Source organism: Varroa destructor, unplaced genomic scaffold (genome assembly GCF_002443255.2).
Source record: "Varroa destructor unplaced genomic scaffold, Vdes_3.0 BEIS01000001.1, whole genome shotgun sequence".
In the NCBI taxonomy this organism is placed as follows: domain Eukaryota; kingdom Metazoa; phylum Arthropoda; class Arachnida; order Mesostigmata; family Varroidae; genus Varroa; species Varroa destructor.
The window spans coordinates 52183591-52209300 of record NW_019211454.1 but is presented as its reverse complement, the minus strand read 5'-3'; the positions used below and the strand labels follow the sequence as shown (position 1 = coordinate 52209300).

General features: G+C 40.1%; 1 protein-coding gene across 1 annotated transcript in view; it reads left to right on the top strand.

The window, feature by feature from the left end:
• Nucleotides 1–17494, top strand: part of LOC111249768 (uncharacterized) — a 36070-nt gene extending 18576 nt beyond the window's left edge. Inside the window, exons 9-16 of the mRNA XM_086986886.1 lie at nucleotides 647–798; nucleotides 1910–2085; nucleotides 5348–5466; nucleotides 6567–6835; nucleotides 7032–7187; nucleotides 7541–7645; nucleotides 7949–8173; nucleotides 8557–17494. Coding sequence (XP_086843012.1) covers nucleotides 647–798; nucleotides 1910–2085; nucleotides 5348–5466; nucleotides 6567–6835; nucleotides 7032–7187; nucleotides 7541–7645; nucleotides 7949–8173; nucleotides 8557–8691 — 1337 coding nt within the window. The 3' untranslated portion in view covers nucleotides 8692–17494. The remainder of the gene's footprint in view (nucleotides 1–646; nucleotides 799–1909; nucleotides 2086–5347; nucleotides 5467–6566; nucleotides 6836–7031; nucleotides 7188–7540; nucleotides 7646–7948; nucleotides 8174–8556) is intronic.
• The last annotated feature ends 8216 nt before the right edge of the window (nucleotides 17495–25710 follow it).

Here is a 25710-nt window from a genome sequence, read left to right as displayed (position 1 = left end):
GCTGCTGCTGCTCCAGCAACTTTCTTTCTTTCCTATCGCACACCCGCACTTTCTCCCCTACATCAACGAACGACCCGAATCATCTGCAATAGTTTGCCAAGCGACGTCGGCTCATTCATCAATCCGATGAGCCTGCTGGAGGCAGGAGGTTAGAGTCGGCCTGAACACTGGAGAGTGCCCAGCCGGGTAGGTGAATAATGGCGACTTGCCGGTCGTGGTGGCAGTACGATGCAGACACGGGCCTACTGGGGAAAGCTCTCTTTAGAGGCTCACCGACGAACAACCAGTTAGCCAAAGGCAAGGAATTCTGGGATTCAGAAGGCTCTGGGGATATGGTAGACGTAGAAAATAGGGCAGATGGGACAAAGAAACAATAGGGGTTTGAAAGGCAGGCCGCTGGGCGACCTGTAGAGAGGCTTAAGGGAGACCAAAGGAGTTGAGAAGTTTTATCCACGTTGGAGCTGAAACGACTCTCGCTTTTTCGCAGCCCTAAGGAGGCTAAGTCTGCCGCTGGAGGTCTTCAGGTATTATACTAATATTCCATTTGTTTGGCGTTTCGCTGTGTTTGTATTGTTCATTCCACGTATTTGTCCTTTAACCATTTAGATCTATCACGGGGGCTTTTTTTTCGTTCGGTCTCTTGCAGGGGGCCTGCTCATCACTCAACTGGTGTGCGGTTTTTTGGTTCTCATAATGATGTTCATTATCTACAAACTTCGAAAAAACCGGCAGTTTGCGGCAAGCATGTGGATACTTCTCGAGGCAATCTGTTTAGGGGCGCTACTTATCTACGTGTCGGTAAGGGAATAGTAAAACAACGCATTAGTAACGCGTTTGCCTATTAAAGCTAGAGACACGTAGTTCTTGAGATCCGACACCGACGGTAGACATGCCTTGTTTCGTGCTGGAAGCTGGCCATCTGAAGCAATGTTTAACGGGAATATCGGACGTAGACCTCGAAACATTTTTTTAGCGTGCTATGCTATTATTTAATATTAAATATAAGCGTCTTTAGAAATAGGCGCAGTTATGCTGAAGGGTCCTATTAGCAGTGAGTGGCCACAAAAGCATTTGGCTACAATTGCACAGTATAAATAAAGTTCAGTACATGAAATGCGTGTTTGTTCGAAAAGTTGTGAACGAATTTTGTTTACGAGCCGTTTTTTGGTAGTTAAGAGAGAATCTATGTTAGAAACGGCAGAAAGGCTGCATTATTTGCGTAATTATATATATATATATTTATATATTGAATCAGTTTAGAATCGCTCTTAGAACGAGAAAAAGATAACCATCAAAATAAGCTAGCAGTTCAAATTATGGCTAAACATATTTTACATACATACGAGTAATATGAAAATTCTGATATATTTCAGCGTTAGCTTTAAGGTTGAACACAATGCAACCTGGGAAATTGTCTCGCATTATTGAAACAAAGCTTTACTACCTGTCGGCAAATTTACGTGTCACTGATCCGTGGACACGAACCATCCATGGCATGTTACGCAGCTCCAATAAAGTACGCCTGTCTAGTTTGCTGAGACCACCTAATAATTATGTAGGGTAAATTATCTGTAAAACGTATCTTTAGAAATGTATCTCCACTTTAGAGACAAACTTCGTTTTTGAAACGCGGGAACATCAACTGGGCAAAGAAAGGAGCTTCTTCTAGCATTTACATTGGCACTAATCTAGTGAAGCGACGAACCCTCTAGACAAGATGGCGTCTGTGTGATTCAACGAAGACGAGGCTGTAAAACTAATACTGAGAGACAAACATTGACCTTTTTACTTCAGTTATTATCGAATATTACACTTAAATATTCGTTCAATTTTTTACTTGAGGGAAGTATCTTTCATTTAGATTGTGCCGGTCAATAGCGTCTGCACTACTATTCTTTACTATTTCTAGATCATGTGTCGTTATTTCGAACCATCGGCAACAAGCTGCATTCTCGAACCGTGGCTTCGGGAACTCGGCTTTGCGACTCTTTATGGAGCCATCGTCCTCAAAATCTATAGGATTGTCGCAGAGTTCCAGACCAGGAAAGCGCACAGGGTTTGCGTTCGTAGCAAAGATCTTTTAAGGTTTGTATTACTTAACATAACCTGCTGATTTCATCCATAGTAAATATCGATAGGATCAGTTAAATAATTGTACCGTTTGGACACAATAGGTATACAGCGTCCACCTTGAATCTTGCTAACGACACAAATGCCTGTATCGGCTGTGTAGACAAAGGCCCTCCATTATTCAGATTCAGCGTTTAGCATTTCAGGCTATTATCGTATTGTGATAGACTTAAGGTTTTAACTCATAGCAACGATCACTGAAAAGGCTTTTTTGCCATGTGACCTTTTTCGGCCAATGCAGGCCACGATATTCGCTCAGCGTTTTCAAGACATTTAATATTCTCGTTCAGAACCAGATTCTGCAAATACGATACAGTCGGCATTTCAAACAAGAACCTAGGTTAGGAGTGTCCCTAATAGAATTGAGACATTTTTAAAACACTAATCGCACGTAAGAAACTCAATGATCTTATGGCAGTACCCTAAAAGCAAAAACTAGCGACATCGTATACAAATGAGAGTCAAGTACGTGGTACTAGAAATATTCCAGTAATTTCCAGATGGACACTTAACTCTCTGTGAAAAGTTTGTCACAAACCGCCACAAAATAGTATCGTAATCGTGTGATCTAAATTAAGCAAACCGCTTTTGTATTTCATTCTGGGAAGTTAATTTCGATCGCTTTTTAGTGTCTTCTTCTGTTTGCTCAACTCTACATACAATTCAAACGTACCCTCTTTCTTCTGGAAAACAAAACTCTAATTTCCTTGTGCAGTGAATGAAATGCTATGCCCTGTTTAAGTGTTAAGGACAAAAATTTCAGTGTATTTTTCACGTACCGCATCGTGCCTTTAACCGCGATAAAAAGCTGCCGAGGCAACCTGAACTATTTGTGTAGTATGATTGAAGAGACTGCTAAAAGGCCAAGTTCAAAGACGGAATCTTTGAAGTCGACGAAGATCCTGAATAGCCGCTAACTTTTATTAACTAGTAAACTACGGATACAATGCCATTTCATGTCAGACATTTTGGATCGTCCAACAGAATGGTCTGATAAAACTCGGAACATTTAGACATTTTCGACGCTCATGTGTAGTTTTGCTAGAAATCAAAAACTCGGACTGGGAGAAGCGCATATCAAGACGAAACTTCTTATTAACCCTCAACATTTCGTTCGGCATAGGGAAACACACAGTTACAATGATAAGATTCTATACGGAATTGTTACCGGCGGCTAGAAGTGGTGTCTGCACGGTACAAAGCAAAGAACGTAATGGCTAGCCCTAGAAGATGCTTGAAAGGAACAAGGGTTCGTATTCGGCCGAACTGCGTCGAGCGAAACAGGTTACTCGACAAAAAAGGACCAATGGATAGGCCAAAGCTGTCCTTCCCCAGGATGCAGACGGCAAAATCTGTGAAACTCGCCCTGTAGAAGCTTGGATGAGAGCTTCTTTTGCTTGAACTTTTCCTTTTGTTCTCTCATATTCTCTAAACGTTGCTGCTTTTCACAATTACTTACAAGTCAAATCTGCAGACGTATGTTGGCAGTGGAGGGGGTCTTAACACTTGGGTAGACCAATTCTAAATCAACAAACCTGAAAACCTCTGGCAAAAGGAAATAATTAAATGAATAGAGATTAATTTGGCACTTCGACTCGAATGAATTGCTGCGTATTTGTAGATGAAAAAAATCAACGCTTTGTTACAACATGATATAAGGCGTGCACAAGCAATCCTCAGAACAATTTCCACGTAGCTCTGTACCATTTGAACGTATGCAGGGTCGCCTGCGGAACATAGTATCTGTCACAAATGAAACTTCTTTGTTAAGAACTTTCACCGCGACCTTTAAAGAGCTTCAACCACGTGGTCGTCGGTCAATGCACGAAAACGTTCGATTTGATTTCAGCCTACAAATTAGATAACTTGCGCGAAAAATAAGATGAACTTGTAATACCTGCTAAGTTCCTGGTATGATTACGCTTTAGGTATGTAAGGACGGTTAATAATCGTCATAATGAATCGTCCATATACATTTGCGTTGAGCTAGCGTAAGCGATTTTTCACGAAATTGTCACAAGTTTCCTTTCACTAGTTAGGTAGATTTGATCCGTGTCAGTACTACAGAAGGGTATCGTTTCGACGCAATTTTGAAATATGCCATTTTTTTTTCGAAAGTAGATTTAATGTAGCCTCAAATTTATCCCCAGTTGCGCCGATGGCAGGCTGTGCAACCTCTAACTTACAATAGGATTTGAGGGAACTTACCTTTGAGACAAATGCTGTTTGGACAAGTTGCAAATGTGTACCCCGGCAGTATTATTCATGGCAACTTTCAAGCTGGCTGATGCTATGAAGATTTAACATAGGAACGTGCCATGCAATGAAACAAAGCTTATTGGAGAGCCGCTTTGGAAACGTACAAGTTTTTCTATCTTTCCTTCTGAAATTTTGTGCTGAGAAATTCTCTTAAATGATTGGTCATACCGGGGCAATAGTGATCAAACGGCTATGTTCCGTCCCTATAAGTACTACTAATCTAACAACTATAACTCGAGCGTTACGACGCAATCTTATCCACTTTAGGACATACATGTTTAGACACAGACGATTGCAGAGGGCTGTAGAGCCTTAGCAAATAAGTTCGGAGTCTTACTCGCGTTCGTGCTCCGAGCTCATTAAGGATGTATAAGAATACCCCACAAATATGCTTAATTTAAGGGTCATAATTTGACGAGCAGGCGTATTTCTCTTGAGTCGTATCATTTGTATTTCTCGATCAATAACTATTCCTCAGCTTTGGGTAAAATTATCACTACCACTTCCTAGAGATCAGAGTCCTAATCATGACAAGGAAATCGCAGCTTTGCTCGTGTAATAGAAATCTATTAGAGGCAATTTATCACTATACTTATCAATACCGGAAGCTTTATGTCTAACTTTGCGATTTGCCGTAGTTTCAAAGTGTTATGAGCGCTTAAAGCAGAATGCATTACTCGGTTTCATTAGTTACTAAATTTATTTTTTGAATTCATAACTTAACTTAGAACGTAATTACTAAATAGTGCTCAGTTGACAAGCTAAAGACTTCCAGCCAAAGTAAAGAGTTCAGTAAAGAGAGGCATAAACACAAGAACTTATTGGCGCGAGTTACAGACGATTACTTGCATTTGAAAGTGTTTTTCGCAACTTATAAAAATCATCTGCTACGATAACACTGTGGCTATGAGGTTATTTAAATCGTCACCTAACAATTCAAATCTATTCATTATGACAGATATCTCGTAGGGCTAGTGCTATCGGTGGCGCTATATATGGCGGCGTGGACGGCGATGGTCGTGGACTCGGGCGGCGGGAACGCGCAAGACATCTTAGTCAATTCCACGAGCCCGCAGGGTAAATATTTGCTTGTACATGTGGGAAAAGTTTTGCTGTCAGATCTTATGACAATTATCAGATCCTCAGATACCAAAGAAACGCTGCGGTGCTCACCAATCTAACGCGCAGTCCCTTGTAGTTAGAACAGCACGATTTCAGCTGAAAGTAGACAATTCCTAGTCATTGAAGTATATTATTTGTCCTTTTTGAAGAGCGTAACAATTGAACATTGGATCCTGCTGCAATTACACACAAGTTGCACTGTAACTTGCAAGACAATCCGGTTTTCTACAAACCGTCACTTCCTCACAGTTTGAGAGAAAACTTTCATGACATCGTAATCGATTACTATACACCGTATAGACATCTAACAGGTTACCGATTATCCTGCTTGTATGATAAGTTGTCCAAACATTGATCCGACGAACAACGTGCTCGGTCGTTCTTCATGGGTCCTTTCTGCAAGGAATACTAAAATTGCAGTTATGCTCTCTCTCTCTTGTACTTTCAACCTTTAACCTCTTGAACATCAACCTTTAAAAGCTTCAAGTGTACCTGCACCTTAGAGGCACCAAATGTCACTAATATTTTATTAATTATTATTAAATTAAGATGTATATTTTTCATACTGGTTACAATATAATTTAGGTTTACAATATAATGAGAAATTAAAAAGTCAGGCTATTTACAATCTAAGCAAGTTTCTTAAACCTTAGATTTTTTATCATTAGGTTACGGCCTTTTAGGATTCAAAGTGTCGAAACGACTTACGGACAACAATGTTATTTAGTATTGTTTTTCGAATTTATACAGATATCGTACGTCTAAATTACAGAAACAGTTAATTTAGCAGTAGCTTTAATTAGGAAAAACATCGCGACCGTTCGGCGAGTTACAGGAGCAATGTCCTGCTTACCTAGAATAAGGCCGATTTGCACACTCCGGAACGATGAATTAAATCATCTACATAGAATTGAATGAAGCTGTTCTGGACCTATGAGACAGTCCGATAGCAAACGATGAATATGAATAGAAATAGGCATGACGAATACAAAATCAATTATCATTTGCATCAAAGTAGAGACAAGTGTCTAACACGCAATCCTTTTTGCTTTTAGGTCTTCGGTTCCTCATGTGCCGTCCATTGGTGTGGGATTTCGTGACAGAATGTGCCGAGATACTTTTCCTCGGCCTCTCGATGCGTCTGGCCTTCCGTCTGCGAAATGCGCAGTCATTTCCGGAGGCAAAGGGGCTATCTCGCGCCATCTCAATTGAAGCGGCATTTTCATTTCCGCTGTACATCCTTAAGCATACAGTGCCCGACGGGATTCAGCCCGATTATGTGTTCCTTGCCTATTTTATCAGATGTCATCTGACCGTCACCTTGGTAGGCTGATTATATCAAGAAATATGTGTGCCAACAAGTGTTCGTGTAGTTAGGGTAAAGAAACGCGAATATCTTCACATTAGTGAATACTTTATTGCGATAAGGTATACAATTAGATAGAATGTAGTCTAGATTTGGTCACGGTCAACAACGTAGATGAATGCTCAGACGGCAAATCTTCTGACTTGGCTTACAGGTGCTTATATTGATATTTTTGCCAAAGCTCTGCCACCGTCGTGGGGCAGCTGCAAGAAGTGCAAACACCAAAGGGGTCAGGACCACGGGTGCAAATCAGTCCGGCACAGCGGTCTCGAATGAGTCCTGTCTGGATCCGGCACAAAGACTACATCAGGTATGTGATTAGCTCGTCATAATAAATCATATGAGTTTACATTATTTGTTACCCCACCGGAAACCTTACAACGTCAAAGTTCCTGCAGTAGGCTTACAGAAGGGGTAGCTATTTTAAATTACAAGCAAAAGGCATGATTGAAGTAATTCCATGTATTAACAATACGTATCAGATGGAGGAACACGCTAAACCTAATAAGTCGCCACGATGGGCGGGTTAAGCGTGAACCTAATAGGCGTGTAAATACAATTCAATATGATGCCATCAATCGTGATGGGTTTCTCTTGCAACAAAAGCCGGGTTAAGTGGTAAAAAGCTCTAATATGCCACACAATTTGTTGTTTGCTTTAAAGGCGATAGTTGGCAATGGCGAACTGGATATCGCCGAGATATCGCTTGCGGATATGGACCCTGAAGAAATTCGGACTGAACTACGGAGAGCATATACCCAACTTGAGGTTCGTTATACAACAGATCGGATTGTTTTTCTTTGTTGTATGTATGTGATTATCTCTATTAAGCAAAAAAACATCTTTTGTCTTGATATTTGCAGAATAATTATCTAAAATCAACAGTAAAATTATAAAGTTTTAGGAAGTCGTATACTATTAAATGTAATTGGTTGCCTAGTGAAAACGGCCTGTGGTTAGCGATTTTTGACGACGGCGACCCCCTATAGATGAGATCTTGAGACATGTGAAGAATTAAACTAAATGCGCTATGTTCTTATCGACCATTTTAAAATTTGCCGTACGTCGTAGGTTCTCCGTAATAAGTCGATGCGGCGCGATAACCCGCACATTAGCAAGAGGCGCGGCGGACGTAAAGCAACCCACAGAAGGTTCTCCCTACAACCCTTCCATCACAGACACAAGCATAATAATCAACAAAACCAGCAGCATTCCGCTATGGCGTCAGCCAGTGGCACCTCAGACTACCGACAGCACGGACATCACAACCCTCCCAACCTGCCGGAGACCACCGAGGTATTAGCACCACACTATGGACCAGGCATCGTCAAAGAATTATACAGAGAATAGTAAACAACTACTTGATCGAAGTCGTTCATCCTTATATCCCAGAATGAAAACCAATATATGAACCAGCAATAGCGTAACAAATAACACTGTACATATAATGTTGACCTTTGTTGGCCATTACTTGTGAGAACGATCGAGTAATTAAATTCCAGGTACCTTTCTATTTAGGTACGACTATGCATACGTACTTACTATCCTTGCAGGCACGTTCGACATATCTGGCGTTTGGCCAACTTCATAGTAAGCAAAGAAGATTACATTTTTTTTTTTCTTTCTATCTCATTATTGTTCCGCTGCTGCTGCTGCTGCTGCTGCTGCTGCTGTTACAGGTGTCGAAGACCCCCGAGGAGTCGACGGCGTCTATGGAAGGGGCTTTCGCCGCAGATGGGCCCTCGGTGACATCGCTCTCAACAGAGCATCGAGGAGGGGATAAAGGCGGAGCCTCCCATAAGCATCACCATTGAGGAGATCAGGTTCCATTTGTGCCTGCTACTGACCTTGGCTGCGACTAACTAACACAGTGAAAACGTTACAATTCAGTACCGACCAAAGACCCGACGGTGTTGTTGTTGTTGTTGGCAACCGAGTAATCGAAACGGATGCAGGGGTAAAGTGCTTTGCGTAGCTTTGAATTAGACGCCTGTATTCTATCGTCTAACTGTGAAAGGATGTCTGGCAAGGCAGTGGCTAGCGATCCTGCACCGAGATTGATCCCGAGGACCCGTAGTGAAGCCACCGACCTGCAACCAAACAATTTCATTATACAAATACTATTTGAAAGGACGAGGAAGTGAAAGGACAGGAGACGACGGCACAGCAAATACAGACGGAAGCGTAAACGACGATTTCCGTTACGGATCTAACAAAGTAACCATGAAAACGTCTAAAAAAACCTAAGAAGTAATCACGTATCGTCAGTTCCGATGGCTAAGTAAATGCTATTTCTCGCTAAAAATAGTAATGAAACACAACGTCACCCATACACACATACAGGAAAAAACACAGGAGAATGCGGCTGTAGTAACGTGTCTATACGCACCCAGTGTATCATCATTGAAATCGAAGAATACCCAGGCGAAGCGAAACGATCAAGAACGGCGATGACGACACCTATTATTGAGTGGTTTGTCTCGTCCGGCTAGGTAGCGTTACTATGTGAGGTTACATATAAAAAGAAAATAGGCTCGATGAAACAAGACGCTCGGGTACCAGTTTAGCTGGCCACGTTTTCAGGCATTAGTCGGACTTCAAAACTCTTACAACGCATTAGCAATTTGCCAACACTTACATAATTGAACGGCGCAAAAGTAAACTTAGCTTGCCCACAACAGGGCACGCTCGCAGAAGACTATTGCTGTGCAATGTTGAGTTGAGCAGTATATTTTTTTGCATTTCCACTTAACGAAAAACCCATTTGCTACTGAGAACCTATTACAACTTATTATGTATCTCGTAAAACGCGAAATACAACACACGTCAAAGACGCAGATCGTTTTTCCACCCCTTTTGAGATTTTTTTTTCCATCATAAACTATGCAGAGGGGGCCGAGAGGGATTTCGAATGGTACGCCGTAGCGGACATGCAGAAAAGGGTTGACTGGAGGGTGGGAAGCATTAAACAGCCATAAATAAAATGAAGTTCTGCGAACTCACATCATTGCAGACCCCCCTAAAATACGGTGATTAGCTACTTTCAGTGGTACTAATGATTACGCTGCTGTTATTGTTCGTATTGTGAAGACGATAATAATATAGCAAGCAAAAGTATTATAAATTAACATTATACTTATCAGGACATTAGAACACTTTTAGTGACATATAAAGTTGGGTTAAATAACTCAACATGGCTACAATACCTGTACAGAATCTGAAAGTGATATGTAAGCAAATCATTCCCCTGATCAGCTTCTCTATTACGCCTCCTTTTGGAACAGACACCTCATCCCAATTACTTGTTCAGGAAAACCTGGAGCAGCCAAGCACCAATAGGGTAACTGCATATAATATAAGGACTATAAAAAATTGTACCTTGTTCAGGCTTAAATTCGTCAGGTTTTTTTTTTCTTTTTTTTTTTTTTAACGGAAACCTTTACTCTTATCGCTTGAGGTAAGAGTTCTTGAAAAGACGCGCTGAAGCTAAAATTTTATTTCTTTACGCTATATTGAGAGCGGCAATACAAGAGGAGTGTAACTTTCAAGCACACCTCACTCTGTGGCAATTTAATTGAATTCTATATATTAATTACATCCTGTTTAAAATGGTTTCTTTTACAAACGCTGCGGAACTTGACAGTGTTTCATAGAAGATCTAGACTTGGGCGAACCCCACCCAGTCAGTGCGTTTCGCAAGGCACAACGCAGCTCACTGGAACAGATCACTTTTGCGGTTGCTGAAAGTTCCTCTTGTATCGGTACAAACCATCGAGGTTTTCGCTGAACTTATCACTGTAGACGCTGCTATTTTCAATCAGATATAGAACGCTTATTTCAAAACGGGGTTTCAGACTTTAACCGTACGAAGCGCGAAGTGTCGTCGTCGTTTCCGATGGGTTACCGGCGGCTGGGTAACGACATACAGCGTACCTTGACTCTCTGCTCAGCTACTTACACTTACGACTGTTATTTTTTCCTGTGTCAATGGTAATCAAGCGAGACCATTTGATCGTATTGGGTCTAGACCAGTAAGCAGAGCCAGTGCATAGCGCTTCGGTCGTTGAATAAACAGTTGTTGTACTATTAGTGATGAATTCATTTAGCAACTGTTCGATCTTCACAGGTTAAATATGTACGAAGACGAGCAACACTACGTGTTTATATAAGTTGTGTCACTTAAACTTCAGAGAAGTTGCTCGTGCCAATACGGCCAACAAATAGATTACGACAAATTGCCATGGAAATCTTGATTTTGATTTTTGGCAAACACGTTTGTAGAAATTTTTCCCTCTACGAATTTTTCTTCTTTCTCTATACGAATGCTGACAAAGGGCTGTTAACGATCACTTACCTATTTTCAGCCTAATTAATTGTACGGCCGATGGCGCCCAAAGCGTCTACAAGTGAATGAAGGGAAAGCGAGCTAGCGCTAAGCACGCCCATGTCATTTACACGCCCCAATATATACAATACAGTAGGTATATTCATAATAAGAATATTTAGTATTTCAATAGTACTGCACATAGTATCGCGCCTCCGCAAATCATCTATTGCCCATCGTAGCATCGACAAGGATCCCATCAGAACAAGATAGTATTTAGTAGCTAACACATAGTCCGCATGTACGTCCTAGTACCTTACTCAGCAAAAGGTAGCACGAGGGCAGACAGGAAGATAAGAGGGATGAAAAAGGTTATTCGGCCGCTGCGTCGGCAGAGTTACGAGCATGATCTCAATATATTATAGGAAAGCCAGAAGGAACTATAGCCAGCTTGAACTGTCGAGAAACAACGAAGCGAGAGTGGATCTAACCACTGGCAGTATCTGCTCCCATTATTCCAGCCCCCATCTATCGAACTTGGCCATTGCTAAGATACTAAGTATAACAGTCACAGCGGATTGCTTAACTCCTTTTCGCTTACTCAACTAGCTGTCACCATTGGCTACTTGTTGTTATACACATATCACCAGATCCACCTATTCATGAAGCAAAAGACAAAACGAATGATTGTGCTAATGGGGTAATTGGCTCCAGTCTTGCCATCAACCATCGTGTCCCTAAGTTAACATTTTCTTATGTGACCGATAGCAACTTTTTTTTAGCAACGATAGAATTTGAAGGATTATTAATTATTATATATGATTGATTCATAAATCAAAATATAATATGGTCTATAGTTATAAAATATATGGTCTCTAGTTGAATGCGACACGCCAAAGCTCCGTTCTTGTTCAACGTGTTTGCGACAACTAGCGTTCTAAAACGTAACCGTAATGGATAAGTCTGCCAGTGCGTCGCCGAAAAAAAGATCCCCAAGAAACAAAAACAAGAAAAAAGATCTATCATTAATCTCATAATCGTTCAAACAGTCAGTTCTATACTCTACTAAACCCAAACCTTAATCTTTTTTCAATTTGGAGCAATAGACCCCTCACGGATCTTCTGCTCCCGGTCCTAACAGAACCTTCTTAGGAACGTTGCAGCTCAATGACAAACAAGCGAAAAATTACTTCTCAGATGTACAGAAACGTACGCAATTACCGGCGCGAGCGCAGCCACTGCTTCAGAACATTTACAGCGTAGCATTTCTTAGTGGACAACCTTCAGACAACTGATTGACCGGAAATCGTTAAAAAATCGAGACGCAGTTGAAAGACCACTGCCTAACATAGACGACAAAGATTACCCCATCGGGTCTTCAAAACCAAGGGTACACTCGATTCGTGCGAAAAGATCAAGAGACATACAAATACGGACGAACAGGCCGTTCGCTGAAGAAACATATTTCCGCAACACTACAATAGTCGCTACCGCTGGTGGCCTCAGAGTGTCAGAGATTCAGAGAACAACATCTATATATAGATATATGTGCACATGTCTTATTGGCCCTGTGAATACGTTTACTGCGATAGGATGAAGATTAAGACAAAGCCGTGTCATGAAAAGCGAAAATACACGAAAGGTCTCAAATGTTTAGCCGGATGACAGAGTATTTAAAAACATACTTCAAAGAGTTCATGTGATGTATTGGATGATATTACGATAAGTAACAGTGAGAGAAATACTGCACTTGATCTATTATTATCGAAGTATGGAATTAGCACGCGAGTAAAAACGCATCCCAACCCCTCCAGCGACACAACAACACCGTATATCCTAGGGGGTTGTCGGAGAAATACTGATCGTTTTTAAAGCGAAATAAAAGTATTTTCTTAGATGTATCATCAGCTAAATATACGCCATTTGGAACGACGCCATCTCCCTGATAACGTCATATTGCCATCACTGTAGAAGTTTCGTTATTTCCGGGTGATTTTTGCATCCCTCCATTGAAATGAAGTGTACCATTAAGAGAATTCTGCAGAAACCGAAGCAGATGTTGATAGTCTGGTGATGTAAAATGTGATGCATTGAAATTTTTTCATCCAATATGTACCAGATTTTGGCTGGTGCTTGTTAAGGGTGTATGTGTGGTTTGGCATCGTCGTGGTGGAAGGCACGCCTTCCTTGTTTATTGTTTCTGGATCATTTTTGTGTTCTCTTGGGTGTAATCTGGCAGTAGCGAGTTCGAATCAAGCGTTTTACTAGGCGGCATCGATTCATAAGCGCGATTTCTTTTCATTTACACCAAATGACAAAACACAGCCTCCTTTGGCATCCGTCTTAGATTCTCTTGCGCCGCTTCATGTAGTACGTAAAAATCGGGCCAGCTTTTCTTTAAATTGTCTGGAATGGACCTTCGGTCCCTCGACGATATCGTGGCTACCTACGGGCCGGTCTTGCTTAACCTCCGTAATAATTTTATCCGTTTCTTTTTTGGATTTCCTTGACCACTTCAAATGATATCTCACATCGACACGTCCAGAACGAGAGCGACAGAGCCATTTTTGGGCCTTTTCTTCTAACACCGAATCATTTCTCATAGGCTTTCCTATTTGTTCTCAATGTCCTGTGCTTGTCGTAGCAACATTATACAACACCTCGCCTTAAGTCTGAGCGAAGGAGTTCGAACAATTTCAACACAAATCTCGACAACACGTGACTTAGGATCAATTTCGCTAAGAAAACGGTCAATATTCTTTCAACAGCCTAATATACATATAATGCACGATCATCGCAAATGAGATGGGTCACAGAACGGAAAATGAATATCAAGATGGCATCATTTACGAGTAGGAACAGCTATACATTTACATAATATATCGTCAATATCGGTTGAAGCTACTGTGCACAAATGATGGTCGTATTAATAACAGTGATGATAAATAATTGTGAAAGGCTGGATCAGCGGAAGGGAAGCGAAACAAATACGCCTGGCGTTACCGAACCGATAGCTCGCTAGTTAGGCTACAACTTACGAGTGAGGCTATGCTAAGTGGAAGATGAGGTGGAGTGTTACTCAGCTACTACATGGACCGTTTACGACACATGGAGCTCTTCGTGTTATTGATCAATTATATAGCAATGTCTTCAATGTATCATCAAGTTATTCGGGAATACTCCAAGCCTGTCGTGCCTGACACATAGACGCTGCGCTTATTTCTTACCACGGTACAGCTATAGTGTACATAGCATCCATATGCCGGAAGCGGGCGGGCTGTACGACCCCGGATGGAAAACGTCGATCTGATAGCGCAGAACTAACAGTAGTAATAACGAATACTTAGTTTATTGTTGTTATTTTGTTGTCACTGCTGTGGAGGGGACGAACGAGTACAACCACTATATCTTTATTTAACATAAATGTAATAGATATTTGCAAAGTAACTTAGGTAGCGGTCGTAAGTATTCAACGAACGTAGAAATTGCTTCGATTTGTCCATCTAGCAACTTATCATTACTGATACGTCCGTGGCGGCAGCATATATACGGAAATTATATGTATGAAAGATAATAGTAGTAACGCAATGAATATACACCGAAAATTACATGGCTATGTTAATCTAGAAAAAAATATACATAACTATATGTATGTGGAACTGCTATGCTAAGAGAGTATGGCCGGATAATTGCCGCCATCAATGGGACATGTCTCGGAGCCATCAGAGGAAACCAATCTAAGAAGATGGCATCGACAGGTCAGTAACCGTTAAAGACCGCTTATGGATCAACGTTAGCTTATTATTGTTGCCCTATTCTAGTCGCTGTCGTGTGCTGCTGTCTGCTTTTTAGAGAGAGAGAGAGAGAGAGAGAGAGAGTGAGAGAGAATCAAAATGATATAAAGTCGGAAAAGGTAATAGCGATAATACTATGGGTAATGATAGTCATGTTATTTGCTATATGGTAAAGACAAATTTACGATACAGACTATAAGAAGACGTTTTACACTCACAAGCACACATAAATATATAGGTAGAGGCACTCATCTAGGAAACACAGTGAAATGCATAAATGTACATGTATTGATAATATGAAAATAAACGACATGAAAAGTCCGATGATGATGGTGCAATATGGACGATCCATATTTGTCACCTCGAAATACAATAGACCGCCTGTTCGTTTTTGGGTTAATTTTAACCAGATTACGGCATATATGGGTATGGGAGCATTGCGACATAAATGCGAACGAGTGCTGCCTGATGTGCACCTGCAAGGTGCTATTATTACTATGACAAGTATCAATAAATAGCAGGAACGGATAGGGTAAAACTGACGAGGTATGAAACACATCGATAGACGCGAAGCTGATGAGAACATGTACACCCAAACACACACGTGCGCGCGCGCGCGCACACACACACAGGCACTGGGTCGGTGTCGGATAGAAAAAGCTTTCCCTCCGTGAAGCACAGGCGGGCGATGGGTTTGGGTCAAAAAGGAGCATAGTAAGGAGTCGGACTGTAAACTGAGTCATTGAAATAGCAGAGGACTCGCTATATGAAGAGCAGAACCATGAGAAACGAAGATCTGAACTGCTATGCGTCAATGAAAAGTGACTGAGATATCGATGACACACTATAATTAATCATATATATATTATACGATAATGGAGAGGGTAATGGTGGTGACAGAAAAATTATCAAATACATAATGGGGATTTGATATCTGTTATGGATAAAAGAAAACCTGCCTGTCTGCCTATCAAATTTTTAGTATAATTATTTGCTTACATATTTTAACTGACATATGTGTCTGCCGTATTGGCTAGATCGATGTAATCGGTATTACTCCTACGGCTAACATGTACACGATAGAGCAAAAAGATATGGGAAAACTTACGTAACGTATTCTCGAAATGATGACCTATACGAAATGGCGACCCATTCTCATACTATGAAGCGTAATCCCGATGGGACCAAATGATCTCTTATAATATTCGCTAATCGTAGATCTCTATTATATTTCACTGCTAATATTATAACTATTATTGCCATAAATGTTTAGATTCCAACTGCTACCATGGGTAGTCTATGTTACCACGGGACACGGTATGAGGAATTAAGTTATTGTTAGGCGTAATTTAATTATCGTTATTACTACGTAATTACAATTAGTATATGGTGCAACAACCGATAATTACGTAGGCGTCCAAACTAGTATGAAATTTGTCTTATTATACGTGGTGCCCTCGTTGCATATGTTTCGTACGATACGAATAGTAAGCCAAACAGTGTTTGGATCATTCTATGAATTAACTGTACAGGGGCTTTTTTCGGTAAGTGATAAATATTTAATCGATCAATTTGATTATAGTTTCAATTGAACTTAGAAAGAAGGTAACTCAACATGAGTTTCATAGAAACAGTGTTAGCTAGCAATGATGTTACTTGTTAGTACATGGTCACAGACTATTGAAGAGGTGGTGTCCCTAGCCATGAATCATTGATTGTATCACCGAAATTACCGATAGCTCATAGAGTCTATGTGTATATATTTCGATATTAATATCAATCATTTACTATTATAATATCCGAAAAAAGGATTTATCTCTTATAGTAGTTGGGTATATTTGCTTAATATCCGCCTTCTCAGTATAACCAGTGAGTCTGATCAAGATATTCAACTATCGCGGCTCCTAACTCTGCCGGACTAGTTCATTCATATCTGTCTAAGGCCTTTCCTGTAGGTTTCTTGTTTTGTTGTTTCTGATCGTATTTGAGAAAAGTAGATCGCTGACGTGGATGTACGATGATGAGCTAGCGACAAGTTATTATTTTCTCCGTTCCGAAGTGTGACATGGTAAGCTAGGCCGTGAGCAAAAAAACGCTATAAAGTGACGAATAGCGCAGACCTGATCTGAACGGATAACAACTTGGCTCTGTGGAATACATATAGCTTAAACGGCGACAGTCTGTTTTGTAGGGCGCGCGCACAGTGACAGCCGGCCGGGTGAAAATGATGCGATACTGAACCAGGCCTTCTCCAAAAACTGATTCAACGCAAACGGACATAACACCAAACTTTTGACGTTTATTGAAAACAAAACGATATGATAATTAGGATAATGAAGTAATTGATATGACGACGATAACGGTGGCGGTTATGAGGACGTAATTATAACGACCACGGCGTAACGAGGAAATACTGTACATAGGAAACAAACGGAGCTAGAATTCTCCTAGTAAGAGAATTACAATAATAAACTGTTAGTTCATATGGTCGCGACAATATGTTGGCTATTGTCATTGATGTTATTTTTTTTTTTCTATTTTACACATATATGTTTTCTAAGTGAAAACATTACTTTGTCTTGCATAGCGTGATGTTTTATTGAATACAGCATCGAAAAGTCATAGGACCGATTAGGGCCTTTAAATTTGCCTTAAGATTTTCGTGTTTACTATAGGAACTTAATATGTCGTAAGAAAGGAAAAACGTAAAGTAACACTTCCTATTGGTTCATTGTTTCTGCGGAATGACTGGAAATTATCGTTGTGCACGCATCTAATGAAAATACGCGTCCTTGTTTACGCAATTCGTATTTTTACACGTGTTTTTTTAATTCGGCAAATTTGGATGAATTGGACATTATTGTTATATCATCGGTAATATACAAAAATGAGAGGGCTCGCAGGTAAAAATAATGATAGTGCTTTAGGAAAGGAACACACACACAAAGGGGGTACTAAGATCTCATCGGCTTAGTTACGTAGTCACTGGTTTTTCTTCGGCATAGGAATGGCAAGCCTCCTAGACTATTCAGCTTAATATTTGATACCGTATATGTTTACTACTGCTGATCTAGGCGCCTGGCCATAGTGTGCCTGGATTCTAAGGAAACCGTGATAGACTGTAAATGCAAACAAAACTATTGCTTTTATAATTTAGGCACGTGTTGATTAGTGAGCAGAAGTTGTGTGTCCTAAGTTACGTTTCAAGCAGGAACAAGGTGCAAATGCGATGTTTAACAAAGCCTCGTTTAGATCGAACGTACAGTAGCAAAACAAGTTACTTTGATAGAAAGTTGTAATTAATTAGTCAAGTAGCATTGTATTAATAATAATTATGATGTTTCTCCAAATAACGTCTATTCAATTTGGGTACAATTTGTACATAATCCGATAAATAAAGCCAATTTTTTTGTCTGTTCAATCACTCGGATTATTATTACTGCTGTACAGTTATCACTGATCTCAATCAGATTACCATTATCGATTGAACATTTCATAGCTTATTTGATCGGGTCGGAGAAGAAAATCCGCTTACCTGCATAGAGACCCAAAACAGAGCTAATTATATATAGTGGATTACACGAATGATCATTATTATCACTGGTACCGTCCGTTTATAATTTCCACAATTTCAATTTCATTCGTTTCATCATTTTGCGTAACTACGCGTGAGCGGACTACGTCACAAACTTCTTTGCGCAATTCCCAGCGTTTCAAGTTCACGTTCGCCTAAATGTTCTCCCGCCACCTTTTGACGCCTGCTGTCCGCTGTAGCCTTTCGACTCGCCAGTTCGTGACGAAAAAGCGTCCACTTTGAAGGCCGTGCAACTTCCACAATAGTTCTATTGATGACAACAAGCCGAAATGCACAATCAAAAAACTTCCTAATGTATTAAAAGGTAAATCAGTGCAGACCACCCTACCCCAGCAACTTGAAATCGATCGACGAATATAACAAGGATATCACTCGCTAACTTTCCACTAAGAAATTGCGGTGTCTGTTCATCATCCCGAAACTGAAGCGTGAGATTTAGGACGGGGGTCATTGACGAGGAAGCCTACGGCATAACTAGGTCCACTTTAACTTCCCGTCGAATTGCAGGCTCACATTGCTATACGTCACGTTTCCTTTCATCGGTTTTGGTGGCCTTAGTTCATCTTCTACAAACATGTGGAACGAAATGGTAATGGTGTGCTATAGTAAACGTTTGTCAGCATTCAAATTTAATTACAAGCACGGCACATTAGTTTATTGGTTTTTTTTCAAATGCATGATATACATTGCATCTATGTGCTAGCTTATTTAGCTCGTTGAAAGTCTTCCTGCCCCGATCGGTTAGTTCTGGGTTATGTGTGTCCGTGAAATCCCTAGCCAGTTGAGCTGTATCCCAAGCTAACCGCCCGTGTTTTACTCTACGTAACACAAGGCCACGAATGCAGATAAAAGCAACGTTGCTTCTATGGCAGTGACAGGGAAGCGAAGACGGTGCGGTGTTTTGAAATTGTTCAATGATGCTATATTTGGTGGGAGCATTTAGATTGAGTTCAGCGTAACGATGTCACGTAAAGGGTATATTTAGCATTTTATATAAGCACACTCTATAAATAGCGATCGCTATTTAGGTCCGAATTTGGATGGATAAGGCTAGCAGGTTACTCGCACTCAATGAGCCGCGTTCCGAGATAGGCCATTTTATTGTGCACGCAAAGAAAGATAACGCGCAGTTTTTAGCCAAAATCGAGACGTAATTCATTCTGCCAAATAAAATTTACTAGGCCACCAATCTTCTTCTATGTTGACCGAGATTTCATCTATAGAATAGAAGTTTTAGGGCGCGCGCTAAGATTTCTCGCAGTACTAACTTTATTAATTTAGTGCTTTTAGGACCGTTGTAACTGTTAACCTGAAAAAACAAATGATTTTTCTGTTATCCTCGTGTTGCACCACACGCAGTTTAAAGCCTATAGAGAACATACGTTCGTAGATTTTCTGTAGTGTAAATATAGTATTAAACTGGATAGAAAGTAGTTTAGATTTCTCTTAACAATATTAACCCAAATTCTAATAACAAAGTGTCTATTCGCCTTTACTTTCCACGGCCTTCTCCTATCCGTAGAAGAAATAAATCTTCCTTATCGTCAAAAATGCTCCTATCGAAACGCCGTTTTGATAAGGCCTCGAAAATGCAAAAATACTAAGGAACTCAGCCAGAGCGCTTTCGGGTGATTTCATTTCCCAGTAAATGATCATTTTTTTTCTCTATAGCAGAGTCTGGAAAATTTGGCAGGTGCAAAACAAGCTCTCGTTACTTGGCGTTTGCTTTGGAGAGGATCTGAAGTACTAACCTAAAGTTGTCTTTCGGCTTGATTGGGCCCTCGATTTCTTTTCATAATGGAAACACAGCAGCCCGATTCCAAATTAGGGTAAAATATCTCAAAATAGTCGAACTTAACATAAGCTACCTACCTATCGCAAAAATTAGTCGCTCAGACACAACTAATTCAAATGCAACAAGAAACGTCTCTTTTTTTTTAAACAGGAGGTAAATAATAATAATAATAATAAAAGGAAAATTTTTTATATCTGAATAACGGCTAAGTGAAAACCAAGTTTTCATCGAAGTTTATGCTCGCGCTTTCTGAAAGCGTTCGCCTATCGAAACGCCGTTTTGATAAGGCCTCGAAAATGCCCAAATAAATGACAATGAATGCCAGACGTATCAGTAAAAAGACTCAGACAACATTTCTGTATTGAAGTCCTGAGCTGTTTTTAACCGCATCTAGAATTAAACGCGAAACTAAAATGAGTGGGTTTGGGATAGCCTAAATCAAAACGTTCTTGGCATAAAAAAAACTCACTAATTTAACTAGAGCACCATCGTCCAGCTGCTCAACAACTTTTTGCATTGCCCGATTTTTTAAAATTTGTGAATGGTATCCATATGCAAGAACAGTGTGCGCTTCGATTTCGGGTAGAAAACGGAAGAAAATTCAGGTAATTCTATAGCAAGAACTTCATGAGAACGTATGGGCGACTCAGCTGAAACAGTGACGAGTGATACTTGATAGGCTTATCGTATCTGCTAGTATAGCACCTAAAAATGTCGTCTAGTGTTTTTTTTTTGCCATAGATAACAATTTTTTTCAAGCAACTCTATTAGTAGTATTGTTCCAAAGGTATAAATTGATGCAGCAGAATCTACTGGGGCAAGACATATTACGAATTATCTATTTCATGAAGGGTGCTATGAAGTTAGGGCTGCGTCTTCAATCTTAAAATCATCAAATTGGCAGTAAAGCAAAAATCACTACTTATTCATTTACAGTGAGCCTCTGCCATTACGGAGGGAACCTCTATGCACACTGCACTTCTCTAGTAACATACAACCATTTAGTATACATACCTCTGTGTGGGTTAAAATATCCAAGCTTTTTATGTCTCAGGGAAGGCAGGCGTCAACTTCACAGGTAAATTCATAAGACAGGTAGTATAAATCGTCATTGTTAGCTAACTCGACAAAAACGCACAGAGCGCTTATAATAAGTGGGCCTTAAAATGTTTGTGTGACATTTTTCGTTATTTGCTTTAGTGTTGAATCTTTGTGCCGTCAGGCAGAAACGTTAGGAAAGCTTAAATCAGCAAGTAAAAAAATAGCGGGGCTATATGAGCTAACATTTTCCCAACTAAAAAGCTTTGACAGCGGCAGTTAAATATCTGAAGCTGGTTGTCATGTCCGTAACGTTTTTGAATTTTGTTATTACTAAACGGTGTGTCCTAGGGCGTGTCTGGCATAGCCATCTTTACAGGCAGAGTTGGAAAGCGTATGTCATAAATTTACTCTACCGACCGATGTCTCCCTCAGAGATAAATTCATGAAACGAGATTAGTGCAAATATTCTAAGTGCGGACACAACAGACAGCAACTAAATCCACGTATGCGAGTTAACTTGAGAGTTTAAATGATAACTTCAATACAACTTATAAATAAATTACTTATTATACCTACAGCACGTGTCTAAAATTATTTCAACGGCATGCTTCTTCCAACGTGATAACTTTTCTAGAATCTAGAAAACCAGCCGTAGCTGTTAAGTTGTTTTGATCTGACTTGCCGCATCGTCTACGACATGCCTTTGGCCAAGCAGAAGGAAGACTCTGTCTTGCTAAAGCCGTACCTAAAAGTGACATAAATCTAACATAGACAAGCATTATTCGGCTAAGAATGAAGACTGATTTCATCAGGTTCATACGGTCCCCCGTCCTAATGGCCAAGCCAATTGAATATTCGTTTCGGATTTAATTACTAGTCTGATTAGCGCCCCACTGGTCTCTTTGAAGTCTAATTCAATGTTTACTATGTCGCGAACGCAATAGTTTTGACACGGACCTTCTGCTACCGTATATATCAACATCGTCAAAGCCAAGTGCTTGTTTCATAGGTTGTAGATGAGGGTTATGAGAGTTCAGAGACGCATCAATTAGGTGCGGGAAGTTTGGGTCTGAACCGGCGATCAGTTATTTTCATACATCGCATCGGGGCCCATCGCACTAAATTCCCAGACAGTGTTTGTGCATAATCGCATGATAGGTGCAGGAGGCCTGCTTTATACTTAGTCCTCAAGGTTCATATTTTCTACATTGTTTTCCGTTTTACAAAGTTACAGATCTTTACCTAAATCTATTCTATCGGCAGAACGGCAAATGGAACATGTCGTATGAATGACTGCTTTCTGCTGCTGTTTTCGCCCATCTCTCAGCGTTAAGATCGTGGCTCGATGTCTAAACAGCTTAATTAATTTAAACTGCCTAAACAGGAGCTTTTGACAAACTTAATTTGGCTAGTGAATAGTGCTGACTGTATATTTTTATATACAGTCAGCGCTATACGCTTTGCTTAGTAATGGAAACGTGTGGAGTGACGGAGTAACAAAAGCTAAAGTTGACCCCCATCTTTCGTCCTTTCTCGGAAGTTAATGAGATTTGCTGGTACATTTACTTAAAAGAAGCAGACCGCGCACTGCACGGTCTGTTTCTTTCTTTCAAGTTAGAAACGAAAAGCTCATTTCCTACAACCTACAAGAGTTATACGGGACTTTCGCCTAAAATATAGCCAGGACCTTCAGGGATTTATCGGCACCCATTTAGTTTGAAAACTAAGATCTGATTCTGAAGGCTTTACCGCCCAAGCTTTGACAGGTGCTCTTGAGGTAACACAGTTGTCTACGAAATTAGCAGGCCAAGCTAGGATCTATTGGTTACTAGATCAATCTTGAATAGAAACCAAACGGAGCTATTTGTCTCACACGTGATATTAGTCTATCCATTTTTACTCTTTCATTATTAAAATGATGGTTGTTACTGTGTAGTGAATAATTTAAGATATGGAAACGAAAGTTCGTCTCACCACCGGTTCTAACTTGGCCTTGTTCTTCAGTTCTTTCGCAAATTTAAACCAAGTTTGAAAAGAAGCTCAAGTTTCAACCAGATAACCTGATAATTAACATTCAGTTACGTCGTTACGTATCGCGTACCACTGACCATAGCAATTCAAGCGTACGCTTTACCTTTCGCTCTTAGACAAAGGCCGATGGCATTGTTGGCGCTTGCTACTTAGCGCTCTACCTTAGTACTTACTTATAACTCTGCGAAACTCTTATATTTGAAAAAACTTCTTCCACATAGTCTGTGATCGTAGGCAAGCATATATATATATATATATAAACTGGAATTTCTTTCACGTTGACCTCTGGGAATATAGGCCACTTCACCGTACCTTCGAATGAGGATATATGTTTAAATATAGTATGTTTTCTGACAGCTCATTTCAATGGATGTATTTGTTTTAACCTGATTTGAAGCAAAACTACTTAAGTGCTATTTACATTGTGTTTCCAATAAGAGTATATATTTGTATATACTCAAGTATATATATTTGTTTGACTCGCTGTTTATTCCAAGCTAATTTGTGTATCATTGATGTGCTTCGTTTCCGATATCCCTTATCCGATAGGTAAAGTCCGGATGGCTGGAACACGCCGATACTGTGCTTAGTTGGGACCCGGTCTTTAAAGGCAAGACCACTTCAAAAATAAATTGTTCGAAAATTGTCAATGACAATACACCTTCGCATATTAACGTACGGTTGGTGCTGTTTTTTTTTCAATTTACGACGGAAATCCTAGTAAAATACTCCAAAAACTGGTCTTCTAATTTTTCACTGAACGTAAAACTTTCATGTAACTTAACGTCCTGCTCGGGTCGTTCGCTTAGAGAAAAAGTACTGATTTGCCTATTTGTGATAGCCTTTCGGTACTATACGGGTATCTGCTTTTCGTAAATGCTGTAAATATGAGCGCTCTTCTTGTTAAATATTCTCGTACGCCGACACCTGCACGCCGACGTTTCAGGTCGCCTACTTCATTCAGAAAGTTGAAGGCTCACACCAGTGAATTCGAACATCTGCTTCCGAGTAACAGATCCGATAAAAATATCCGCAAAAGCTTCGTAATACCTTCTTTAGGTTCCTGATGAAAGAACGATCTCGATGGTCTAGAGAAAAGAGCCTATCTATTAGAAAGCTTACCTTGTAACATCCGGCAAAAGCGATCCTGAAATGCTTCTTGAACTGTAGGAAATCCTCCATTCCGACTTCGAGTCATGTTGACGATAGTAATCAAGGGGTACTGCCATCTGATTCTTTTCAATTTTTTTTTCCTTACACACTAATATTATCTTACTTGCGTGAGAAATTTCACTTCTTTTTTTTTTCCTACTTTCTCTAAAATGGCTATAATAATAAACATATATTTATGCAAGGAACTACGGAAACGATTTTGCACTACAGGCTTGGAAAAGTACCGCATGTCTGTGACTCGTTGTTGACAATTGCTTGAGTTTCTAATGTAGATATTCTAATATAGAGCACGGTAATCACTATGCTCGTCGACGACTATTCACCTAACTACAAAAATTTGGGTAGGACGACAATTTATTAAGAGCAATTAGTGCATAATTTTATACCTCCGTCTGGCCGTATAAAACTTGGAATTGTTGTGAACGTTACGGTCCGATATCTCTAATGGATCCTGACGGGACGATGCGTACAGGCTTATTCCCGAACCAGAATCATCCGCCTTACGCTTTCGGGGCCGCCTAAAAGTCGTATCTTAGTTCCATGGATTCTGAAATAATTGCCCTAGCTCTCAAAGAACTGTTCGCCGGCGACTTACAAATTCACGCATTTACAACAAACCGATAATATGGAAAAATCTCAGAATGATGCTTGGAAAATCACATGGTACGAATGGCCTCAAAACACCCAAATGATGTAGCATCTGCTGCCATAACTATCTTGGAACAGGTATAGTAGCGCGCTCACAAACCGTCTTATCGCCGTTTTCCATCTTTTAGTAGTTAAGCCAACCAAAAGTTGACTATGTAGTAAAATTAGCGAATTTCGATAATGTCAGTGTTTAGCGTTAGTAATAAATTTGTACTCAGACTGATCGTTGAACGAGGATTCAGCCTGTTAAAATAGACCTGTATGAAAACACGCAGCGTGCAAAGTCCCACGTTTTGTTCTTGGAATACATTCCTAATATTAGTCCCGACATCTTTGAAATACGTGCTGAAAATAAAAAAACAGCATTAAATCCCTTCTGTACGATCTGCTTATAAAACACTTGCTAGGGAACAGAATCGAAATTACGAAAGC